The 19,926-nt window shown below is 49.2% G+C and overlaps 1 protein-coding gene across 1 annotated transcript in view; it reads left to right on the forward strand.

Moving 5' to 3' along the window:
• The window catches only part of USP31 (ubiquitin specific peptidase 31), an 86,592-nt gene that overhangs the window by 55,499 nt on the left and 11,167 nt on the right, over positions 1-19,926 (forward strand). Inside the window, exons 11-14 of the mRNA XM_021086476.1 lie at positions 439-568; positions 8,394-8,513; positions 11,221-11,446; positions 18,495-18,653. Of these exons, the coding sequence (XP_020942135.1) occupies positions 439-568; positions 8,394-8,513; positions 11,221-11,446; positions 18,495-18,653 (635 nt within the window). The remainder of the gene's footprint in view (positions 1-438; positions 569-8,393; positions 8,514-11,220; positions 11,447-18,494; positions 18,654-19,926) is intronic.

Below are 19,926 nucleotides of genomic sequence, written 5' to 3' on the forward strand. Positions count from 1 at the left end.
CCCAGAAAAACCAATTCAAAGCTCTTTCTTGAAAATAATTTTGATAAATAACTCTTCAAGAACATTTTGGAACGTAGAAAAGTTGGGTTGGCACTTTTACTTAGTCTTACAGGGTTCCCATTGCGACTCAGCAGGTTAAGAACCTGACGTAGTGTCTGTGAGGATGTGGGTTCGATCCCTGGCCTTGCTCAGTGGGTTAAGGAACCGGTGTTGCCACAAGCTGTGGCGTAGGTCGAAGATTCGACTTGGAACTGTGGCCGTGGCTGTGGTCCCAGCTACAGCTCCAATTCAACCCCTAGCCCAGAAATTTCCACATGCCGCATATTGGTCTTTTTGGTTTTGAATACATAGCCACCTTGTGAAGCTGTTAATTGTATTTTTGTGTGAGCTTTGCAAGACATTCTCTGACGAATGCTGCTTTTTCTCCCCTAACTGCAGCTTATTTGTAAATACTGAAGAGGAATATATCCCCGATGCAGAAAGTGTCCGTCTGCAAAGGGAGCGTCACCATCAGCCTCAAACTTGCACTTTATCCCAGTGTTTCCAACTCTACACCAAAGAGGAACGGGTAAAGATCAGGCGGTGAGGGAAGAAGGGAGGGGCCGGGGCAAGATGACCGTGGAGAAACACCTTATGCCCCAGAAAACTCTCAGAGATTTGGTGTTTATGTAGGTTCTGTACATGTGATGGACGTCTGAGTGTTATCCTTTTTAGGGCTTGAACCAAAAAAGTAGTTTACATTTCTGGAAAAACCTCAGTTAACCGAAATGCTCTAGAAATGAACCTTGGTATAGTTCTTTTTCTTTTCTTTAAACTTCTTTTTTTTTAAATATTTTTTTTTTGTCTTTTTAGGGCTGTATCTGCGGCACATGGAGGGTCCCAGGCTAGGGTTCCCATCGGAGCTCTAGCTGTCGGCCTGTGTCACAGCCACAGTTACGTAGGATCCAAGCCATGTCTTCAACCTACACCACAGCTCATGGCAATGCTGGATCCTTAACCTGCTGAGCGAGGGCAGGGATCGAACCCGCATCCTCATGGATGCTGGTAGGGTTTGCTAACTGCTGAACCACAGTGGGAACTCCCCCTTTTTAAATTTTTTAATGATTAATGATAAAGTTTTTTTTTTTGTTTCAACTTAGAGATTTTATGTCTTTTTTTTTTTTAGGGCCGCACTCGCAGCATGTGGAGGTTCCCAGACTAGGGGTTGAATTGGAGCTACAGCTGTCGGCCACAGCCACAGCCACAGCCATGCCAGATCCGAGCCGTGTCTGTGACCTACAGCACAGCTCACAGCAACCCCGGATCCTTAATCCACTGATCGAGGCCTGGGATGGAACCTGCAGCCTCATGGCTCCTAGTCGGATTTGTTTCCACTGCACCATTACGGGAACTCCCATCAACTTAGAGATTTTAAATTATTTTCCTTAGTGACTAGATCAGTGGTTCTCAGCTTTTGGTACTAAGAACATAAGTGTCAGGACTTCCTAAAATTAAAATTACTTAAAATAAAAAATTCCATTCTTTAGTTGCATTAGTCGGCATCTCAAGGGCTCAGTAGACACCTGTGGCTTGTGGCTCTCCTATTGGACAGTGCAAAGACATAAAGTTCTGTTGACAGCATGCTTCAGACTGCTTAGCACAGGGCTTTGCAGATAGTAGGGACTCAGTAGATACTTGAAGGCATGAATGGATAGAGAGTGGATGGGATCCATGCCTGTGTGGGTTTTCAGAATATTTTAACAGGGAGTGTTTAATAACAGGGTAGATAATATATTCTTATGGAATGTATTTTTATATACCTAAAGCTAAACATCCTGTTCATCGGATAAATACGGCCTGTTGTGTGTGTGTACACTGTCGTGCAGTTTAAAAAATTCTCTAATTATAATTTCAGAACTTCCGAATTTGAATAGGTGCCAGTGTTTTCACCTTTTTTTCCTGTGGTGGAAAAAAATGTTTTTGAAACTCTTTTGAAGCTTGGAACCAAATTCCATGCTTGTATTCTTAGGGTCCACTCTGTGGTGTCTTTGTGATTCCGATGATACAAGGGAAGCCTCAGTTCAGCCTTTTGGAGAAGACATTCCAGCTCTCATGATCTCATCAATCAGTAAAAAAAAAAAAAAAAAAAAAAAATTGGTGGCAGTCACACACAGTGCAGGAGTGAAGAAGCTGTTTCTTTTCACGGTAGTTATCCCAGAAGCAAGCCTCCCTCTGGCTCGCCCGTGTTCAGGTCCACACCTGCAAGCTGACCTGTTTCGGAATGTTCTGCTTGAACTAGTATTTCTCGAAGGCCAGCGTTCAGAGCAAGAACCTTGCAAACAGCGAGCAGTGCATTAGCTTCAACTCCCAAGTTAGGCCCTGCCCCTTACACCGACTAAGCTGCCATTCATTCAATCAGGGCTTCTGCCGTTGCCATTTCCACTGCACCAGCAACTGGTACAGAAGGACGTAGCTATTCGCGTTTTTTAACAGCCCTCCAGCCCTCTTTTGTGGCATCTTTGACGTGCGTGAGTGTGTCCTTATTTGCTCCTCTGACCAGTAATGTGACGATGTTACATTTCCCAAAAAAGCCAAACTTCTCTTCTCCCCATGTGAGGTCACTGTCCTGCGTGGCCCAAACAGTCAGTATGTAATGGTCATCCAAGGAATTCAGGGCTACCCCACCACAAGCCAGGGTAATCCTTTGCACATGTCTCCTTTCAGCTCTGTAGAGTGACAGCGCCTTCTTTTGCAGGAACATCTTCGGCAAAAGGGTCCATTCCCTTTTGATGAATAACCACAGATCCTTTACCCAAAGCACCACCATAGTTTTTTTGTTTTTTTTTTTTCCTTTTACAGCCACATGTATGGCACAGGGACGTTCCCAAGCTAGGGGTCCAATCAGAGCTACCGCTGCCAGCCTTCACCACAGCCATAGCCATACCGGATCCGAACCGTGTCTGTGACCTACACCGCAGCTTGCAGCTTATTAACCCACTGAGTGAGATCAGGATCCTCACAGACACCCATGTAGAGTTCTTAACCCACTGAGCCACAGTGGGAACTCCCACACTTTGTTTTTCAATTCTTCCCCCTGCCAATGCTGCGCCTGCAGCATGCAGAAGCTCCATAGGCCAGGGATCAAACTTTAGCTACAGCAGCGACAATGCCAGGTCCTTAACTGCTAAGCCACCAGGGAACTCCTCAGTTCTGTTATTTATTTAACTCTGTTATCAGTGAATTTTCTTTCAGGCTTTATTATAATTTATCTCTCTCTTCTGCACTCTTTTTAAAAAAAGGGCAGAATTCACTTTTGCTTTTCATGTATATGCACATTGCATGTGAAGACATGTGTACCTTCTACTTTTGTTTTTCATGTCAGGATGCCATGTCCCATGATCCAGAACAAAACCTTCGATTAAGCTTGTGTAGGTTTCAGATTTATGTTTCATCTCCATGACCTCAACCATGATGAAAACATTCATATTGCTTTTTCATCACCAAAAGGGAGTCCAAACAGCTTGTGTCAAAACATCAGTTAAGTTTTGGAGTTTTCTGGTGGCCTAGTGGTTAAGAATCTAATGTTGTCACTGCTGTGGCTTGGATCACTGCTGTGGCTCAGGTTTGATCCCTGGCCTGGGACCTTCTGCATGCCAGGGGCATGGCCAAAACAACCTAAAACAAAACAGCACCAGCAAGTTTACCGGGAACTTTAGTATGTGAAGATGTTCTGGCCACATCTGTCAGTGTTTCAGAAGCCCAACTCTGCATGTTTTGACTTGTTCCCCAAGCTGAAGTGCCTTTTCCTTTGTAGCTTCAGCTCCTTCCATTATTATTCTGAGACAAAGAGCCTATTAATAAACACAGTTATAAAGACACCCCTGACATTGGAGATCTGGAGTTAGATGCCACTATATTTTATGATAAAGTCGATTTATGGAGGGATATTCAGAATCATTCACACCCTTTAATACAAGTCATATGCTGTTCTGACTTTCTGAGTACATTGTAAAGGACAAATAGCCCTTTAACTCTAGAGGAAAAGAACAGACATGGCTCTAGCACAGAGTCAGAGCCCAGGAACTAAGGCACTCTTGGTGTTCACTGGGCAGCAGGCCTGTGTGGTTTTAAACCCGTCTAGGTTTAGGCACCTCGAGAAACCTTGACAGGAGCACTTGGAGCTCATCTAAATCTTGAGTTGATATTTAGGATCATAATTCCTTTTTTTTTTTTTCTTTTTTCTTTTCTTTTTTTTTTTTGGCTGTACTCATGGCATGCAGAAATTCCCAGACCAGGGATCGAACCCATTCCACAGCAGTGACAGTGCTGAATCCTTAACCCACTAGGCCACCAGGGAACTCCAGGATCGTAATTTTGACTGATTGTTACTGCTCACTCTTGCATGTAAGGAATCATGAAATTTCAGGGCTGGAGGGGAACTTAAAACTTCTTTTTCCTCAGAGTTCCCATCGTGGCTCAGCGAAAACGAATCTGACTAGCATCCGTGAGGATACAGGTTTGATCCCCGGCTTTGCTTAGTGGGTTAAGGATCCGGCGTTGCAGTGAGCTGTGGTTTAGGCTGGTAGCTGCAGCTCCTATTCAACCCCTAGCCTGGGAACCTCCATGTGCCACAGATGCAGCCCTAAAAAGATAAATAAAATAAAATAAAACTTCTTTTTCCTGATGGTTGAGTTCTTCTACCCAATTTCATAGATGACTGTCCCACCGGTGTTTGTTAGACATACCTCATTCCCCCCTTGCGTGTCGCCAATGGTGACAGACGTTAGCCTGAAACACATCCCTGGTTCTTACAGCCAGCAGGTGTTCTGTTGGATTACGAAGATCAATGGAGGATGGGTCTTCATTTTCTTCTACTTGTGTGTCTTTCACATACGTGAAAATGGTTTTCATCTTCTCACTAAGTCTTTTCTCCCTCCAGCAGTTCATAGCTCATTCTTTTCATAGATTTTCATTAGATGTGGTGTTCCAGTCTTGGGCTTGTGTGGAATAATTGGCTTTGGAACTGGTTGATTACATGTTGTGTGCAGCACCTTATCCTAGTTGGCTTTCTTTAAAAAATTGATTCGGGAGATGTTTGAGGATGTCACAAGGCCCAAGGGTGAGCAAATGGCAGCACTGGTCTTCTGTAGAACATCTCACTGATCCTGCAGGCTGGCCAGAGACATTTTAACAGGCATTCATTCATTCCCAGTACATGTTCGTGGAGAACATGCCTTGTGCCAGGTACTCTGCTGGGTTCTGGGGATATCACAGGGACCAAGACAGACAGCGCTTTGGCCCCCAGGCTGTTTACAGTGTGGTAGGGATAACATAAGTAAGTAAAGGACGCAGAGGTCCCGGGGTAGGAAGGAAGGTTGAGAAACAGAAATGAGGCTGGTGTGGCCGGGCCACAGCCGGTGAGAGCATCTGTCCTGGTTGTAAAATGATTCTAGTATGTAGAGCAGTGTCAGGCACATAGAAAGTAGTCAGGAAATATATACCGGAATGAATGAATGAATGAAAGCATGTGTGTTTCTTGGGAGGTTCCGTCATTGAGTCCAAATGTAACAGTAGGTTATGGAAGAGGAGAAGGTAGGCCCTAGCAATAGGCTGTGTGATGATAATTTGGAGATCAAGTCGTCCGCAAGCTTAGTCATGATCAGCAATGTCATGTGGGTGTCAGCTGCCTGAGGATGCTTTAGGAACAGTGTCCGGGAGTTTCCGTCGTGGTGCAGCGGAAATGAATCCGATGAGGAACCATGAGGTTACAGGTGCGATCCCTGGCCTCAATCAGTGGGTTAAGGATCTGGTGTAGCCGTGAGCTGTGGTGTAGGTGGCAGACGAGGCTCGGATCTGATGTGGCTGTGGCCTAGGCTGGCAGCTGTAGCTCCAATTTGATGCTACAGATTGGAACCCTAGCCTGGGAACCTCCACATGCTGGCGGGTGTGGCCCTAAAAAAGCAAAAAAAAAAAAAAAAAAAAAAAAAATTTTAACAACAACAACAAAACCCAAAACAGTGTCCAGAACTCAGATGGTGATAGCACTACCCTTCCCATTCATTTCCTTAAATGCTCACTCTGCAGAGGCCGACCTACTGGGGGACAAGCACGGTGTGTGGACGGGGGACGGTGTGCCTGGAAAGCCTCGGGCGGCTGAGCGTGTCATGCAGGAGACCCTAAATAGGGATCTGATGGTTATTTTCACACCCTTTAAAGACTATTCTGCTGTGGATGACGGATTGGACTTAATTCTATCTTAAAAAGCAGAGTTAAAAGATTGGAAATTACAGGGAGAGTGATTTTGTCTTTTTTTTTCATTATAAACAATATTTTATTTGCAATTCATTATCTTCATTCTCATACACTTTAAAAGAGTTAGAGATGAAGAAACAGTCTTAAAAGTTTCTCAAGGCTCAATTGTTGCTTTCTTAATCTCCAAAATTGAATGGATGCAGGTTCCAAGTTATTTTTGGATTTTGTCTTAATAATTCGGAAGAACTTGGTAACAGACGGTCTGAAAATGGAGCTGCCGCCTCCTGAGTGCGCCTCCTTCCTCTGCTGGGCATTTAGCTGGACGGGCCATGCTCCTGGTGTGCTCTGCCGGCCCGAGCTCTCTGTAGCAGTTTGCAGTGAGCTGAGTACAGAAATCAGGAATGTTGTAGAAACTGTCAAAGCCGGAGTTCGTTCTCTTTTCGGCTCAGTAGTTAACGGACTCGACTAGGATCCATGAGGATGCGGGTTCGATCCCTGGCCTCGCCCAGTGGGTTAAGGATCTGGCCTTACCGTAAGCTGTGAGGTCGAAGATGAGGCTCGGTTCCTGCGTTGCCGTGGTGTCGGCCTGGCAGCTGTAGCTCCAGTTGGACCCCTAGCCTGGGAACTTCCATGTGCTGCAGGTGCAGCCCTAAAAAGCAAAAAAAAAAAAAAAAAAAGAAAGAAAAAAAGAAACTGTCAAAGCTGTTTGACATTGTTGTGACAGTCTTATTGTATCTTTGGAAAGAGTTTATGATGTATTGGCAATTACGTAAACAATAGCCTGCTCCTTCACCACATGCCCAGGGCTGGGTGGCCATGAGGGTCGGCAGCACGTCACACAGATGTGAACTTGCCAGGTGACCGCGTGGGTCCCTCCAGTCTAACTTGCTGACCCACCCCGATTTCTGTCCCTCCCCATCTTTCCTGCACACACGATCGGGTCTCCTTGTCATGAGAAAAAAAAAAAAAAATTCCCTCAGTTCTGCTTTCAGGCCACCGTGCCCGTCTTTCTGTTGCGTTTTCCACCTCACTTTACCATGAATAGTTTTGCTCTTTCCCCTTCCTCCCTCGCAAACCTCTTGTCATCTGTCGACTTGCATGGCTGGCATCACTCTCCAAAGTTCTCGGGGCGGGGGGTGGGGGCGCCTCGTTTGCTCGGTTCAGTGGCCTTTGTTCCGTCCGCACTGACCTCTCCGTGGACTGGTGCTGATGACCAGCGTTCCCGCCACACTCTCTTCTTAGTGCCTAAAAAGAATGCTTCGCATCGCTGATTTTTCTGACTATGCATCCTTGGGTTCTGGTGATTTGCATTGCCCTTAAAAATAGGTGTTTCCCAAGATTCTGTCCTTGGCTTCTTCCCCTTCCACCTCAGTGGTTGTTTCCGTCCAGTCCCTTGGCTTCCCTGACCTCATCATGCTGATGGCCCCAGGTCCGATGCATCTTCTGAACTCCAGAGTAGGCTTAAAATAACAACAGACATGCCCCGTTAGTAGCTTTGTGTCCCCACCCTGAAACCCGTGCCTGCAGACGTGACGTACGGGGATTTGAGGCCTCCGATTGCTCTGGAGAGAGATCTTGTGGACAGCAGCAGGAGGAGGAGGTGTGCTTGGAACAGTTTGATGCATTGGAGAGAAGGAACAGTTAGAGACATGAGCAAGTCCAGGTAAAAGTGAGTGAGGACTGTGAATTCAGATGGGTTGGGGCCGGGGGTGGCAGTCCAGAGAGGAGACAGGTGTGAGGAATGGCCAGGAGCATTTCTGGAAGGATGCGGAGTGGAGGATGAGGGCAGCTTTGGAATAACCCCTGGTGCTCTGCTCTTCCCGGTGGTAGTGGTGTCTGCCGGGGGAGGAGAAAGGCGTGGAGTTGAGTTGGGGGGTATGCTGTGCACGAGGTGCTCCTGCGACTTGTAGCATCTCCGTGCGGTATTTTCTTGGGCAGTCATTGCTTTTGGGGAGATGTTTTCAGCCATGGTGGGGTGCCCGCTCTGGCCAGGCGCCGCTTTCGATTGGGTTTTCCTGTTGATCCCGTCACACGTTGTGCTGGGAGAGATTTGGGGTTGTACCACCCTCTGGCCACGACGTGAGGCCCGCCGTCGTCGTCGTTGCCTGGAAAAGCATCTTGCCTCGAGTGGCACTTACCGAAGTCGTGCTCCTTGCTTTCAGCTTGCCCCAGACGACGCCTGGCGTTGCCCACACTGTAAGCAGCTGCAGCAGGGGAGCATTACGTTAAGCCTCTGGACTCTGCCCGATGTGCTGATTATACATCTGAAGAGATTTCGACAGGTAAGGACATCCTCTGTAACGGGGGGGAGAAACCTGTGACCAAGTTTCTTATGATCCTGCGGGGCAGGGGGCGGGGGGCTGTCTTTGGGGTCCCTGTTGGATCCCGCGATCTGGGGTTGTTACAGACACACATCTGCTCCTGGGCTTAGGGCCATGTTTTTGTTCTTTCCCAAAGCAAAATTCGAGCCTCCGGTGACTCTTTAAATCCCAAACACTTTTGTTCACACTGCAGATCCTTTACTTTGTTCCTGAGGATTTACTGTAGATTTGTACATGTTGTGCTCAAGTAAGTGTACTTTGGACTTTAAAACAAACAAACAAAAAAATTGAGCTCCCTTCTGTGGGCGGGTGGAATTCTCTTTCATCCTAAAGTAATAACAGGTGTCTCCTGCTCCCAGAGAGCTGTGGTTCTCATACAGTTGGGGAGATGAGTCATACATACATGTAAGAAAATCGGCTTTGCGTTGGTTTTGCTTTGTGAGTCACTTTTCCCTAAAAGGCTCTCTATGCCTGAGGTCGGACTTGTCCCGGGCAGCCCCATCGCAAGAGAGGGAAGGGGGAGGTAAGCCCTGGGGAAGTCTCCGGGCCTGGCTGGAAGGCCTGTGTCTGGGAGATGAGTCGTCGGCCGGTACCAGGTGAAGGGGGAGCGGGGCTGTACACATGTAATAGTGGCCGAGGGAGCAGTGGGTGCAAGAGGCTGAAAGCAGAGGCCCGTGTGGCTGGAGCTCCAGCGGGGGCCAGGGTGGGGGGGGGGTGGACAAAAGTGTGATTTGAGGTAGAAGAGGCTGGCAGGGGCCAGTGGTCCCAGCAGACCCTCGTAAGGCAGAGGAGGATTCTGAAGCAGAGAAGCAGCGTGACCAATTGAGTGTTTGGAAGAGAGTCTTCAGGCTGCTGTGGAGACCGAGAGGCTGCAAGGAGGAAGACTGTAGGACGTCCCTGCAGCCACCGAAGCCACCCTCTGCATATAGAAGTTCCCAGGCTAGGGGTCAAGTCGGAGCTATGGCTACGGGTCTACACCACAGCCATAGCAATGCCAGACCTGCCGATGGCTGTCGTGGAGTGGCAGTGGCGATGGAGAGACTGAGTAGATTCGAGAGATGTCTAGGACTCGCTGATGAAGTGAAGGTGCCGGGACACACACACACACACACACACACACACACACACACACACACACACACACGTTGTCCCAGGGTGGGGCTTTCACACAGAGTTTGGGGTCCAGCTCTGCAGTAGTGGAGAGTGGGAGTGTCCCGACGGCATGCTCCCGTTGGGCTCTGCAGATGGATAACTGGTTGAGGGTGTGGACCCCAGCCTTCTCTGTCTCCTTCCACATGTACGGACTGATTTCTGTTTCTTCTGAAGACATATCATGCGCCCCAACTCAAAGCCGCAGAGTCATCGTTGACTCTTCTTTCTTGTCCCTGTTGTCTAAGCAGTCACCTCTTCAGCTTGGCTGTGCCTCTCCACTGCCTTCTGAGTGTGTCCCCTTCGTCCCATTCTTGCTGTCACCCTGCCCGTTCAGACTTCAGCAACTTTCCAGCTGGTTGCAGTTGCTGTGGCTTCTCATTGGTTCTAAACGTACCCTGCTCTTGCCTTTCCACCAGGTTTTTGGTGCTGCTTAAGGACAGCTCTGATGACATCACCTTCCCCCCTCAGAGCCTCAGCACTTCCCTCTTGGCTACAGAACAGGGTCCAGAGTCTTTAGCCTGACCTCCCTGACCCTCCTGGACTCAACCTACCTTTCTCCTACAACACTTTTCTTCCCGCAGTGAATCCATAGTTCCTTGGGCTGGGCATTCTCTGTATCCGATTAATCTTATGTTTATTTATTTATTTGTTTGTTTATTTATTTATTTTTTAAGGCCACACCCGTGGCATATGGAAGTTCCCAGGCTAGGGGTCAAATCGGAGTTACAGCTGCCGGTCTACACCACAGCCATGGCAATGCCAGATCTGAGCCACATCTGCGACCTACGCCACAGCTCAGGGCAATGCTGGATCCTTAACCCAAGGGTTGCACCTATGTCCTCATGGATCCAGGTCAGAGCCATTACCAGCGAGCCACAGTGGGAACTCCCTGGTTAATTTTTTTAAAACTCCCATAGACACAGGAAACATTCGGTAAATATCTATTTAACAGATGGTTGCGTTTGGAAGGATTTCCCAGTAGGCTTGATGGGATGTACGGGAAATCTCAGATTACCCAAGATTGTCAGCTCAACGAATATATTAACCTAAGCTGTGGCGAACTTTTAATGGACTCGCTGGAGGAGGTGGAGGAGGAAGAGGCCCTTCTCCGTGAACGGCTGTTCTCTGCCAGCGCTGTGCTTTTTCCTTCACGCGTGTTGTTACTCCGTTACTGTTCATGCCTCTGTGACAGAGGTTTCAGGAAGAACCACCTAAAGGTGTCATTTTGCAGGTTACAAACCTAGAAACCCTCAGTCAGCTAAGGAGATAAAGACTCAAAAAGGCTTATTCGCCTTATATAGAGATCATCACTGGTTCCATGTTGGGCAACACTAAAACCTGTTCCTCCAGGTACTTAAAATGCTCTGGTTCCTTGTTTTGTATGTGTCTTTAGAAGCATCAGGTACGTAACGCGGTCCTGCTTCAGCTGCTAGGAGTCTGCAGTCCTCGCTTAGCTGATCTCTGCCATCTGCTTGCCTGCAAATAGCATCCGAACTTGTTTCTCCTCTTGGCACAGGAAGGAGACAAGCGTACAAAACTTCAGAACATGGTCAAGTTCCCATTGACTGGCCTGGACATGACACCTCACGTGGTTAAGAGGAGCCAGAGCAGCTGGAGTTTGCCATCCCATTGGTCTCCGTGGCGACGGCCCTACGGACTCGGGAGGGACCCTGAGGACTACATCTACGACCTGTATGCGGTGTGCAACCATCACGGCACCATGCAAGGGGGGCACTACACAGGTCTGCAGCACGCGAGGCCGGGCGCCTGTGCCCACGGTTCCCCCCATGCGTTTTGTCTGTGGCAGGATGGCTTTGCATTAGAACCTCGCTTTCCTGGCGTTCCCGTCGTGGCTCAACAGTTGATGAGCCTGGCTGGTATCCATGAGGACACAGGGGTCGATCCCTGGTTTGATCAGTGGGTTAAAGATCCAGCGTTGCTGTGAGCTGTGGTGTAGGTCACAGATGCAGCTCAGATTCTGCATTGCTGTGGCTGTGGCGTAGGCTGGCACCTGCAGCTCCTGTTAGACCTCTAGCCTGGGAACCTCCGTATGCTGTGGGAGTGGCCCTAAAAAGACCATTAAAAAAAAAAGAAAAGAAAAGAAACAAAGAACCTCGCTTTGCAGTGTGCCAACCATGAGGGCAGTTTCCATCCTCCGGGTCTCTGACCTGAGCGGGGAATGGTGTGTGCAGATGGGTGGCCATCGCCTGGCTCATCCAGGGTGTGTTTGTTGACCTCACTGGCACGCCCCGTTTAAGGTTTTGCTCTACCTCTCCCTGATTGGGGGTGGCTGTGAACCACGTTTATAGTGTGTTTCAGATGACTTGAAAGGGTTTTTCTTTTTGTTTTATGGTTAAATTTACTTTTTCTCGGTTGTAAAGGCAACAGTGACCCTCATATGAAATTTAGAGACTAGAGAGGTAGAAAGAATAATGCCATCAACCCATGAACTTATCACTTAGAAATAACCACTGGTAACGTTTTTAGAAACTGTGATAAAACATACAGAACAGGAGTCCCCTTTGTGGCTCCGCAGTAACGAACCTGACTGGTATCCATGAGGACGTGGGTTCTGTCCCTGGCCTCGCTCAGTGGGTTAAGGATCCAGCGTTGCTGTGAGCTGTGGTGTAGGCTGACAGCTACAGCCCCGATTTCGACCCTAGCCTTGGAACTTCCATATGCCGCAGGTGCGGCCCTAGAAAAAAAACTTAAAAACACAAAAAATATACATATATATAACGGAATTTACCATTTAACCATTTTTAAGTGTACAGTTCAGTAGCATTAAGTACATTCACATCTTTGTGCAGTCATCACCACTATCCATCTCCAGAATTTCCTTCATTGGAGTTCCCATCGTGGCTCAGCAGAAACGAATGCGACTAGCATCTGTGAGGATGCAGGTTCAATCCCTGGCCTCGTTCAGTGGGTTAAAGATCCAGTGTTGCTATGAGCTATGGTGTAGGTTGCACCTGTAGCTCGGCTCTGGTGTTGCTGTGGCTGTGGCGTAGGCCGGCAGCTGTAGCTCCAGTTCGACCCCAACCTGGGAACCTCCACAGGCCACAAGTGCAGCCTTAAAAAGCAAAAAAAAAAAAAAAAAAAAGAATTTCCTTCCTTCATCTTCCCAAATTGAAAGTCTTTGTCCACTAATCAGGAAGCCCCCATTGCCACCTCCCTCCACCCCGGCAACCACCGTTCTGTCTGTGACTGGGCCTCCTCTAGGTTCCCCATGTAAGCAGAACCATAGTGTTTGTCTTTTTGTGACTCCCTGATTGCCCAAGCATACTGTTTTCAAGACTCACCCATGTTGTATCATGTGTCAGAAGTGCCTTCCTCTTTTAAGGCTAAATATCGTCCATTGTATGTAGGTGACATTTTGATATGTGGCCTTTCCTCCCAGTTTTTTCCTGTAAGTTTTGGCCGTTATTTCACCCTGTCGTGATTAGGCTGTGTGTTCGTTTGGGTGAATGTTTGTGGCTCGCCTCTTCTGTGTCTTGCTTGCCCTGGGCTGTATCGCATCAGAGACACATTGGAAATGAAAAGATCGCAATCCTTTGTCTCACCCAAGTGTAATCAAGAAGCGGGTGGGGGGGGAGGTCCTCTAAAATGAAGGAGCAGGAATGGGTACTAGACTCCGTGGTGGAAGTGGGAACAGGGTAGAGCAGGGGTCGGGTGGAGAGAGCGCTCAGAGCCCCCTCGTCCTGGAGGGTCAGGAGAAGCTGCTGGGATTAGTGACCTGTTGCCTACCCACCAGGCCCTGAGGGGCTAGCGGGAGAGACACTTCATTTTTATAAACATTCCCCACCCCACCCCCGCCCCTTTTTAGGCCTGTACCTGTGACATATGGAGGTTCTCAAGCTAGGGGTCTAATCAGAGCTGCAGCTGCAGGCCTCCACCACAACCACAGCCACAGCCATGCCAGATCCAAGCCATATCTGCAACCTACATGGCATCTTGCAGCAACACGAGATCCTTAACCCACTGAGCAAGGCCAGGGATCGAACCTGCATCCTTACCGAGACAACATCTGGTTCTTAACCCACTGAGCCACAACGGGAACTCCATGAACATTCTCTTTAATGACCACAGGATATTCTGTTGATAGAACTCTAGTGTGGTGGAACCATTCCCATCATTGAGTACATATATTTGGTTTTCAGCTGATGACATCTTTGTACATAGTCACCTTTTCTGTATTTTAATTCTGTATTTCCTGGAGTCTCAGAAATGGAATTCCTGGGTTAAGGGCATGCATGCACCCTGGGGAGGCCGGTTAGGTAGATTTGGGGGCTTCTTGCTTGGCCATCTGTGTTGGGGGACTTGATGCGAGGGACCCCGTCTGCGTGGTGGCCGGGACTCGGATTTCTGCGTCCTTGTCACTCACCCTGTTGGGCATGAACACATCATCAGGGTCTTTTTTGTTTCCTCGGTTCCGTGGTTTCGGCAACCAGACCCCAGGGGGCTAGTGACTCATAAAGGCAGGGGGCAGTAGGGCAGGGTGACCCCTGCCAGTTGGTATTTCTGACTCTCTGGAACTTTTTGCTGGCAGTCAGCCCCGAGGCCCCCACAGCAAGGCAAGCGGGCTGTCGGGCCCCGGACCCCCTCCTCGGCCAGGCCCGCTTAACTGTTTCCGCCTGCTCTTCCCTCCAGGAGGCGGGGGACAGGCAGTGTGACTGGCTGCAACAAATCTTTTGTCCTTTTTCTTTCTTTCTTTCTTTCTTTTTTTTTTTTTTCTTCTTTGTATGGCCGCACTTGCGGCCTATGGGGGTTCCTGGCTTAGGGGTTGAATGGAAGCTGCCGCTGTTTCCTGTGTCACGGCAACCCTGGATCCTTAACCCACTGGGCCACAGCGGGAACTCCAACAGTCTTTTGTTCCTAAAACCCATTTACCTCAAGGTCTTTCAGTATTTAGATGCTGCAGGCAGCAGCCGCCTGTAAAAGGAGGGGTGTTTCTCCAGCGGAAGGGCTGGGGTGGTCTCTCTTGGCCCGAGGAAGCACGTTCAAGAAGGAAAAGGAGATAGAGAATCTGTCGAAAAGTCCATGGAAAACAAAGTTAATACTGTTTTAAGGATGTTTTTGCCTCGTATTTTGGTTTAAACCAAATGTTACTGCTGTATTTCGTGTCTCACACATTTGATGCTCTGTTCTTTGGGGGCCACTGGCAGAGTAAGCGTGCTGCGTCCGGGTGGAGTTTTGCTTTTGCGGCATTCCTGGTCCCGTCTGTGTTCTTTGAGAGTCTCGGGGACTCTGAGAATCGAAAGGGACTCAGAGGGAGTTTCATTTCACTAATTAGCTGGTGACGTAACACCTCGGCCAGCATCCCTGGTTTGTGTGGATCGAGCTTCAGCTTTGGCAAAGAGCACGTCCTCCACGTGTGACGCTCTTTCTCAGGAAAATATGCACGAGCCCGTTGTGTGGTTTCTAGCAAGAGACGATTGAGAAAAACAGGACAGTGCCAGATTTTTAGCCTGTCGTGTTCTTTGTATAGAATAGACTCTGGCAGGAGTTCCCGTCGTGGCGCAGTGGTTAACAAATCTGACTAGGAACCATGAGGTAGCGGGTTTGATCCCTGGCCTTGCTCAGTGGTTAAGATCCGGCGTTGCCGTGAGCTGTGGTGTAGGTTGCAGACGTGGCTCGGATCCTGCATAGCTGTGGCTCTGGCGTAGGCTGGCAGCTACAGCTCCGATTGGACCCCTAGCCTGGGAACCTCCATGTGCTGCAAGAGAGGCCCTAGAAATGGCAAAAAGACAAAAAAAAAAAAAAGACTCTGGCAGATGCCCGAACACCCATAACCACATCACAGGCAGTACACAGTAGTGAGAGGAGAGTGGGCTAGAAGCTAGACACCCTTTCCTACAGCTCTGTGACCACGGCCGGGGACCCTTCTTCTCACCTCGTGACCCCTGGAGGAGCCAGAAGCACCGTGTCTGCCACGTGGGGCCTGTTACGTGGCGGGGGTGGGGGTGGGGGGTTGAGATATTTCCTGCACTGTTTCCCCTTCCTGTCCTAGGCCACAGCATGGATTTTCTGCTAAAAATATTTTAAGTACCTCAGCACTGTTGCGTTAGAGATACCGTATTTCCTAAGCTTTCTCTTAGAGTGTTTATTTTGATGTGTTCTTTATTTTGTGCTGGTTCTAATTACATGGTACACGTATGGCTACCTTGTGTAAGGATTCTAGAACAGTGCTTCTCAAACCATCTCTAATGAAGAAGCTTTAAAAACTTTTTTTTTTTTTTTTTTTTGCCGTTTCCTGGGCCGCTCCCACAGCATATGGAGAGTCCCAGGCTAGGAGTCCAATCGGAGCTGTAGCTGCCAGCCTACACCAGAGCCACAGCAACGCAGGATCCGAGCTGCATCTGCGACCTACACCACAGCTCATGGCAACGCCGGATCGTTAACCCACTGAGCAAGGGCAAGGATTGAATCCGCAACCTCATGGTTCCTAGTCAGATTCATTAACCACTGCGCCACGATGGGAACTCCTAAAAACTTTTTTTAAACCTTTAGAAAATTTTTCAGTTCTTCATGAACCAATCCTTTTGTGAAAATACAATAAAAATATTTTGCAGTATCAGGAGTTGCCATTGTGGCTCAGTGGTAGTGAACCCAACTAGTATCCATGAGGATGCAGGTTCAATCCCTGGCCTGGCTCAGTGGATTAAGGATCTGGTGTTGCCGTGAGCTGTGGTGTATGTAGGTCACAGTTGCAGCTCGGATCTGGCGTGGCTGTGGCTGTGGCGTATAGGCTGGCAGTTGCAGCTCTGATTTGATTCCTAGCTTGGGAACCTCCATACGCCAAATATCTATGTATTGCATTATCAGAGTGCTATGAACAGTTTTAAATGCTCACCTCATTCCGGACCTTATGCTGTCAACAGGCACCAGTCTGTGAGCCACGATTTGAGTAGCACTGGTCTAGGAAATACTTCAGAAAATTGCGCTAGGCAAAAAAGAGCACCTAGGATTATTTTGTAACTACATCGTTGACCTGTTAATGAGTCCCTGTGCTCTCTTAGGTTCCACGCCGTGACTGAGGACAGGCCATCCTGCGGAGATGCAGGTGGAAGCCAGCACTAGGTTGCCCTGTCACCTTGGGCGAGTTCCCCCTTCAGTTCTGCTCCTGCTGCCTAGTGGCCGCCCCTTGCCAGCCGGGTCATCTGCGCATCCAGCCTGGCGGCACCACTGACCCAATAGTGGCAGCTCCAGCAGCTCCACGTGCTGCATAGGCCTGCCCGTCTCGCCCTCTGCCTCTAGGGCCTCCCCAGCGCAGACGTCCCTCCCTGCAGTCGTAGATTCCTGTCCTGCTCTTTTTCGGGACCTGCATGGTACGGCCCTTCCTCTCCTGGGTTCCTTTTATCTCCTAGGAGTCCATTCTTACGAGGTGGCTGTGGCCTCTCGAGGGCAGGCGCTCCCATGGACCTTACGTGCCCTGTCCCCAGGGCCCTCCTGAGTCTGCTCCCGTATTCAGGGAAGTATTGCAGCGCATGTTTTCACCGCAATAAATGGGTCTTTTTAGAAAGTGTGATACGGATGTACCTTTCTGGAGCAAACTTATCACACTCCTTGATGTGTCCGTATATGGTGATGTGGCTTCGTGACTGCTAAGCCGTGTCTGTTCTTGCGGGTACTTGAATGCTCTTTATTTGTCTCGCAGGCTTAGAATTTGAGCTGGAGAGAAGGCACGTGCGTTCATGAGCTCCAGTGTTCTCCGTGTGCCCGGGGACTTCCATGAGGGACATACCCCCTCTGAGGGGAGCGGGGTGGGGTGGGGGTTTAAGAGCAAGCTCAGGGACTAGATAATCCTGGAAGGACCTGGGTGGGCCCACCCCTTCACCTGCTGCATGACCCCGGGCAAGCTGGTTCATTGTTTTGTGGGGTTTTTTTTGGCCATTTCTTGGGCCGCTCCCATGGCATATGGAGGTTCCCAGGCTAGGGGTCGAATGGGAGCTGCAGCTGCCACCCCACACCAGAGCCACAATGCAGGATCCGAGCCACGTCTGCGACGTACACCACAGCTCATGGCAACACCAGATCCTTAACCCACTGAGCAAGGCCAGGGATCGAACCCGCCACCTCATGGTTCCTAGTCGGATTCGTTAACGACTGAGCCACGACGGGAACTCCTGGTTCATCTTTTTTGAGCCTCTGTAAAATGGGAATAATAACAGAACAAATCTTGCAGAATCAAAAGAGATGCACATAATACGTGCTAAACAAATGTTAGCTGCTCCTATGATTAATATTATTATTTCTAGTTCTATTATTTTCTATCTCTAATAAACACTAAAATGTCACAGCATGCCTAAAACAGTTTCTCAATCCTAGCACGGTACCATTTTTCTGGGTACTTCTTTGTTGTTTGAGGGTGTCCTGTTTATGGTGGGGTGTTTAGCAGTGTCCCTAATCTCTGGCCACCAGAAGCTCCTCGAAACCCCTCCACCCCCACCTCCGGTGGTGACAGTCAGCCGTGTCTCCATTTCTTTACCACATGTCCCTTGGGGCAAAAATCCTCTCTGGTCGAGAACCACTGGTTTAAATAAATAGGTATCCTGTGTTTTCTGAGGTTAACTAGCATTTCATCCCCTTGGCGTAGTTTGGGATTTCTCGACAAGTTTGACTCGAGCGCGATTTGGAATTTGGATTCTTTACCTCTTTGTTTGTCGCTCCCTGCAGCCTTAGAAAGTTATTGAATTAATTCTGGGAGCCAAAGCAATGGTGTCTGTGGGGAGAGAGGCGCGGCCCGCGCCGCCACCCCAGTGCTGATGGCTGCTCGGCTCTCTTTGGCAGCCTACTGCAAGAACTCTGTGGACGGCCTCTGGTACTGCTTCGACGACAGCGACGTGCAGCAGCTGTCGGAAGACGAGGTCTGCACGCAGACGGCCTACATCCTCTTCTACCAGAGGCGGACGGCCATACCGTCGTGGTCGGCCAACAGCTCGGTGGCAGGTAAGGCCGACTCTGCCGGTGGGCGGGTGTTTTTGCCGAGAGTGGACGGTTGTGATTGGTGGTCCAGAAACTTCTCCAGGAGGGCTCATGACGCTGTTGGTTGGATTGGGTCACTTCTCATCTCTGCATTAAATCTGGAATCCAGAATGCTTGCAGTCGAGGAAGTGGGGGTGGACCTGCGAGCACCTGTGAGCCAGGAGTTCCCGTGGAGGTGGAGTAGAGCCTGGCTCAAAGCACGCTCGTGGTGTTTGCTCGTGGAAGCAGCTCAGAGCAGCCTGGCACGCTGCTCTCAGAGTAGAGGAGCTGAGGGACTTGGACAGAGAACTGACACTTGGCTTTGCCGTGTATGGTTGGGTTACCCTGGAGCATGTCCTATCCACGCTACGTATTTGTCATCTGTCATATGGGTGTAATAACGCTGCCCGCCTTACGCTTGTCGTTGTGTGCAAGATTAGGTAAATGTGCGGTAAATTCTTTTTTTTTTTTTTATTGTCTTTTTGGGGCCACACCCATGGCATATGGAGGTTCCCAGGCTAAGGGTCCAATCAGAGCCGTAGCCACTGGCCAACACCACAGCCACAGCAACGCCAGACCCTTTAACCCACCGAGCGAGGCCAGGGATTGAACCCGCATCCTCCTGGATACTAGTCAGGTTCTTAATCTGCTGAGCTGCAGCGGGAACTCTGTGAAGACTTTTGTAAAGGGTGAAGCACCGTTGGAAATTGTCCTTTTTTCCAGTAAGATCAGCTTGTTCTGTTAGGGGGAGGATTGAAGGCTATAATCATATTTGGTGGCGTGGGGTTAGCTTGATGGGATCTAGTCTGTCGTCTTTAATAAATGCAGGAACCAGTAGCCACACATGGTGTTGATGCAGCCGCCCACAGTCCAAATAGGGAGACTGGATGCTTCTTGATGCAGAGTTGGAGCTTAGAAGATAGGACGGAGGACTAGGATGAGGCCATGTGTGGTCAGGTTAGGGCCTGGTAACCCCTGCTCCCCTGGAGGTTTGCGAGAGGTAAGTTGGAAGCCGATGAGAGGCAGCGTCGCTAAAGCAAAGGGACCCCTTGCTGGAGTCAAGCCCCTCCCAACACACCCCCTCTGCTGGTAGCCTCTCTCATAGTTCATAGAAAGTGGGAGCTCAGGGCTCCGTGCATCCTCAGTGCGCTCCAGAGTCTGCCATATGCTCGGAAATTGCGCCCTCTTGAGGCCGCCTCGAGATAGTCATGCTCTGTCATGTTCTCCATTCCAAGGGCTGTTACTGCTGCTTTAGTAT

Source organism: Sus scrofa, chromosome 3 (genome assembly GCF_000003025.6).
Source record: "Sus scrofa isolate TJ Tabasco breed Duroc chromosome 3, Sscrofa11.1, whole genome shotgun sequence".
NCBI classification, from domain to species: Eukaryota; Metazoa; Chordata; class Mammalia; order Artiodactyla; family Suidae; genus Sus; species Sus scrofa.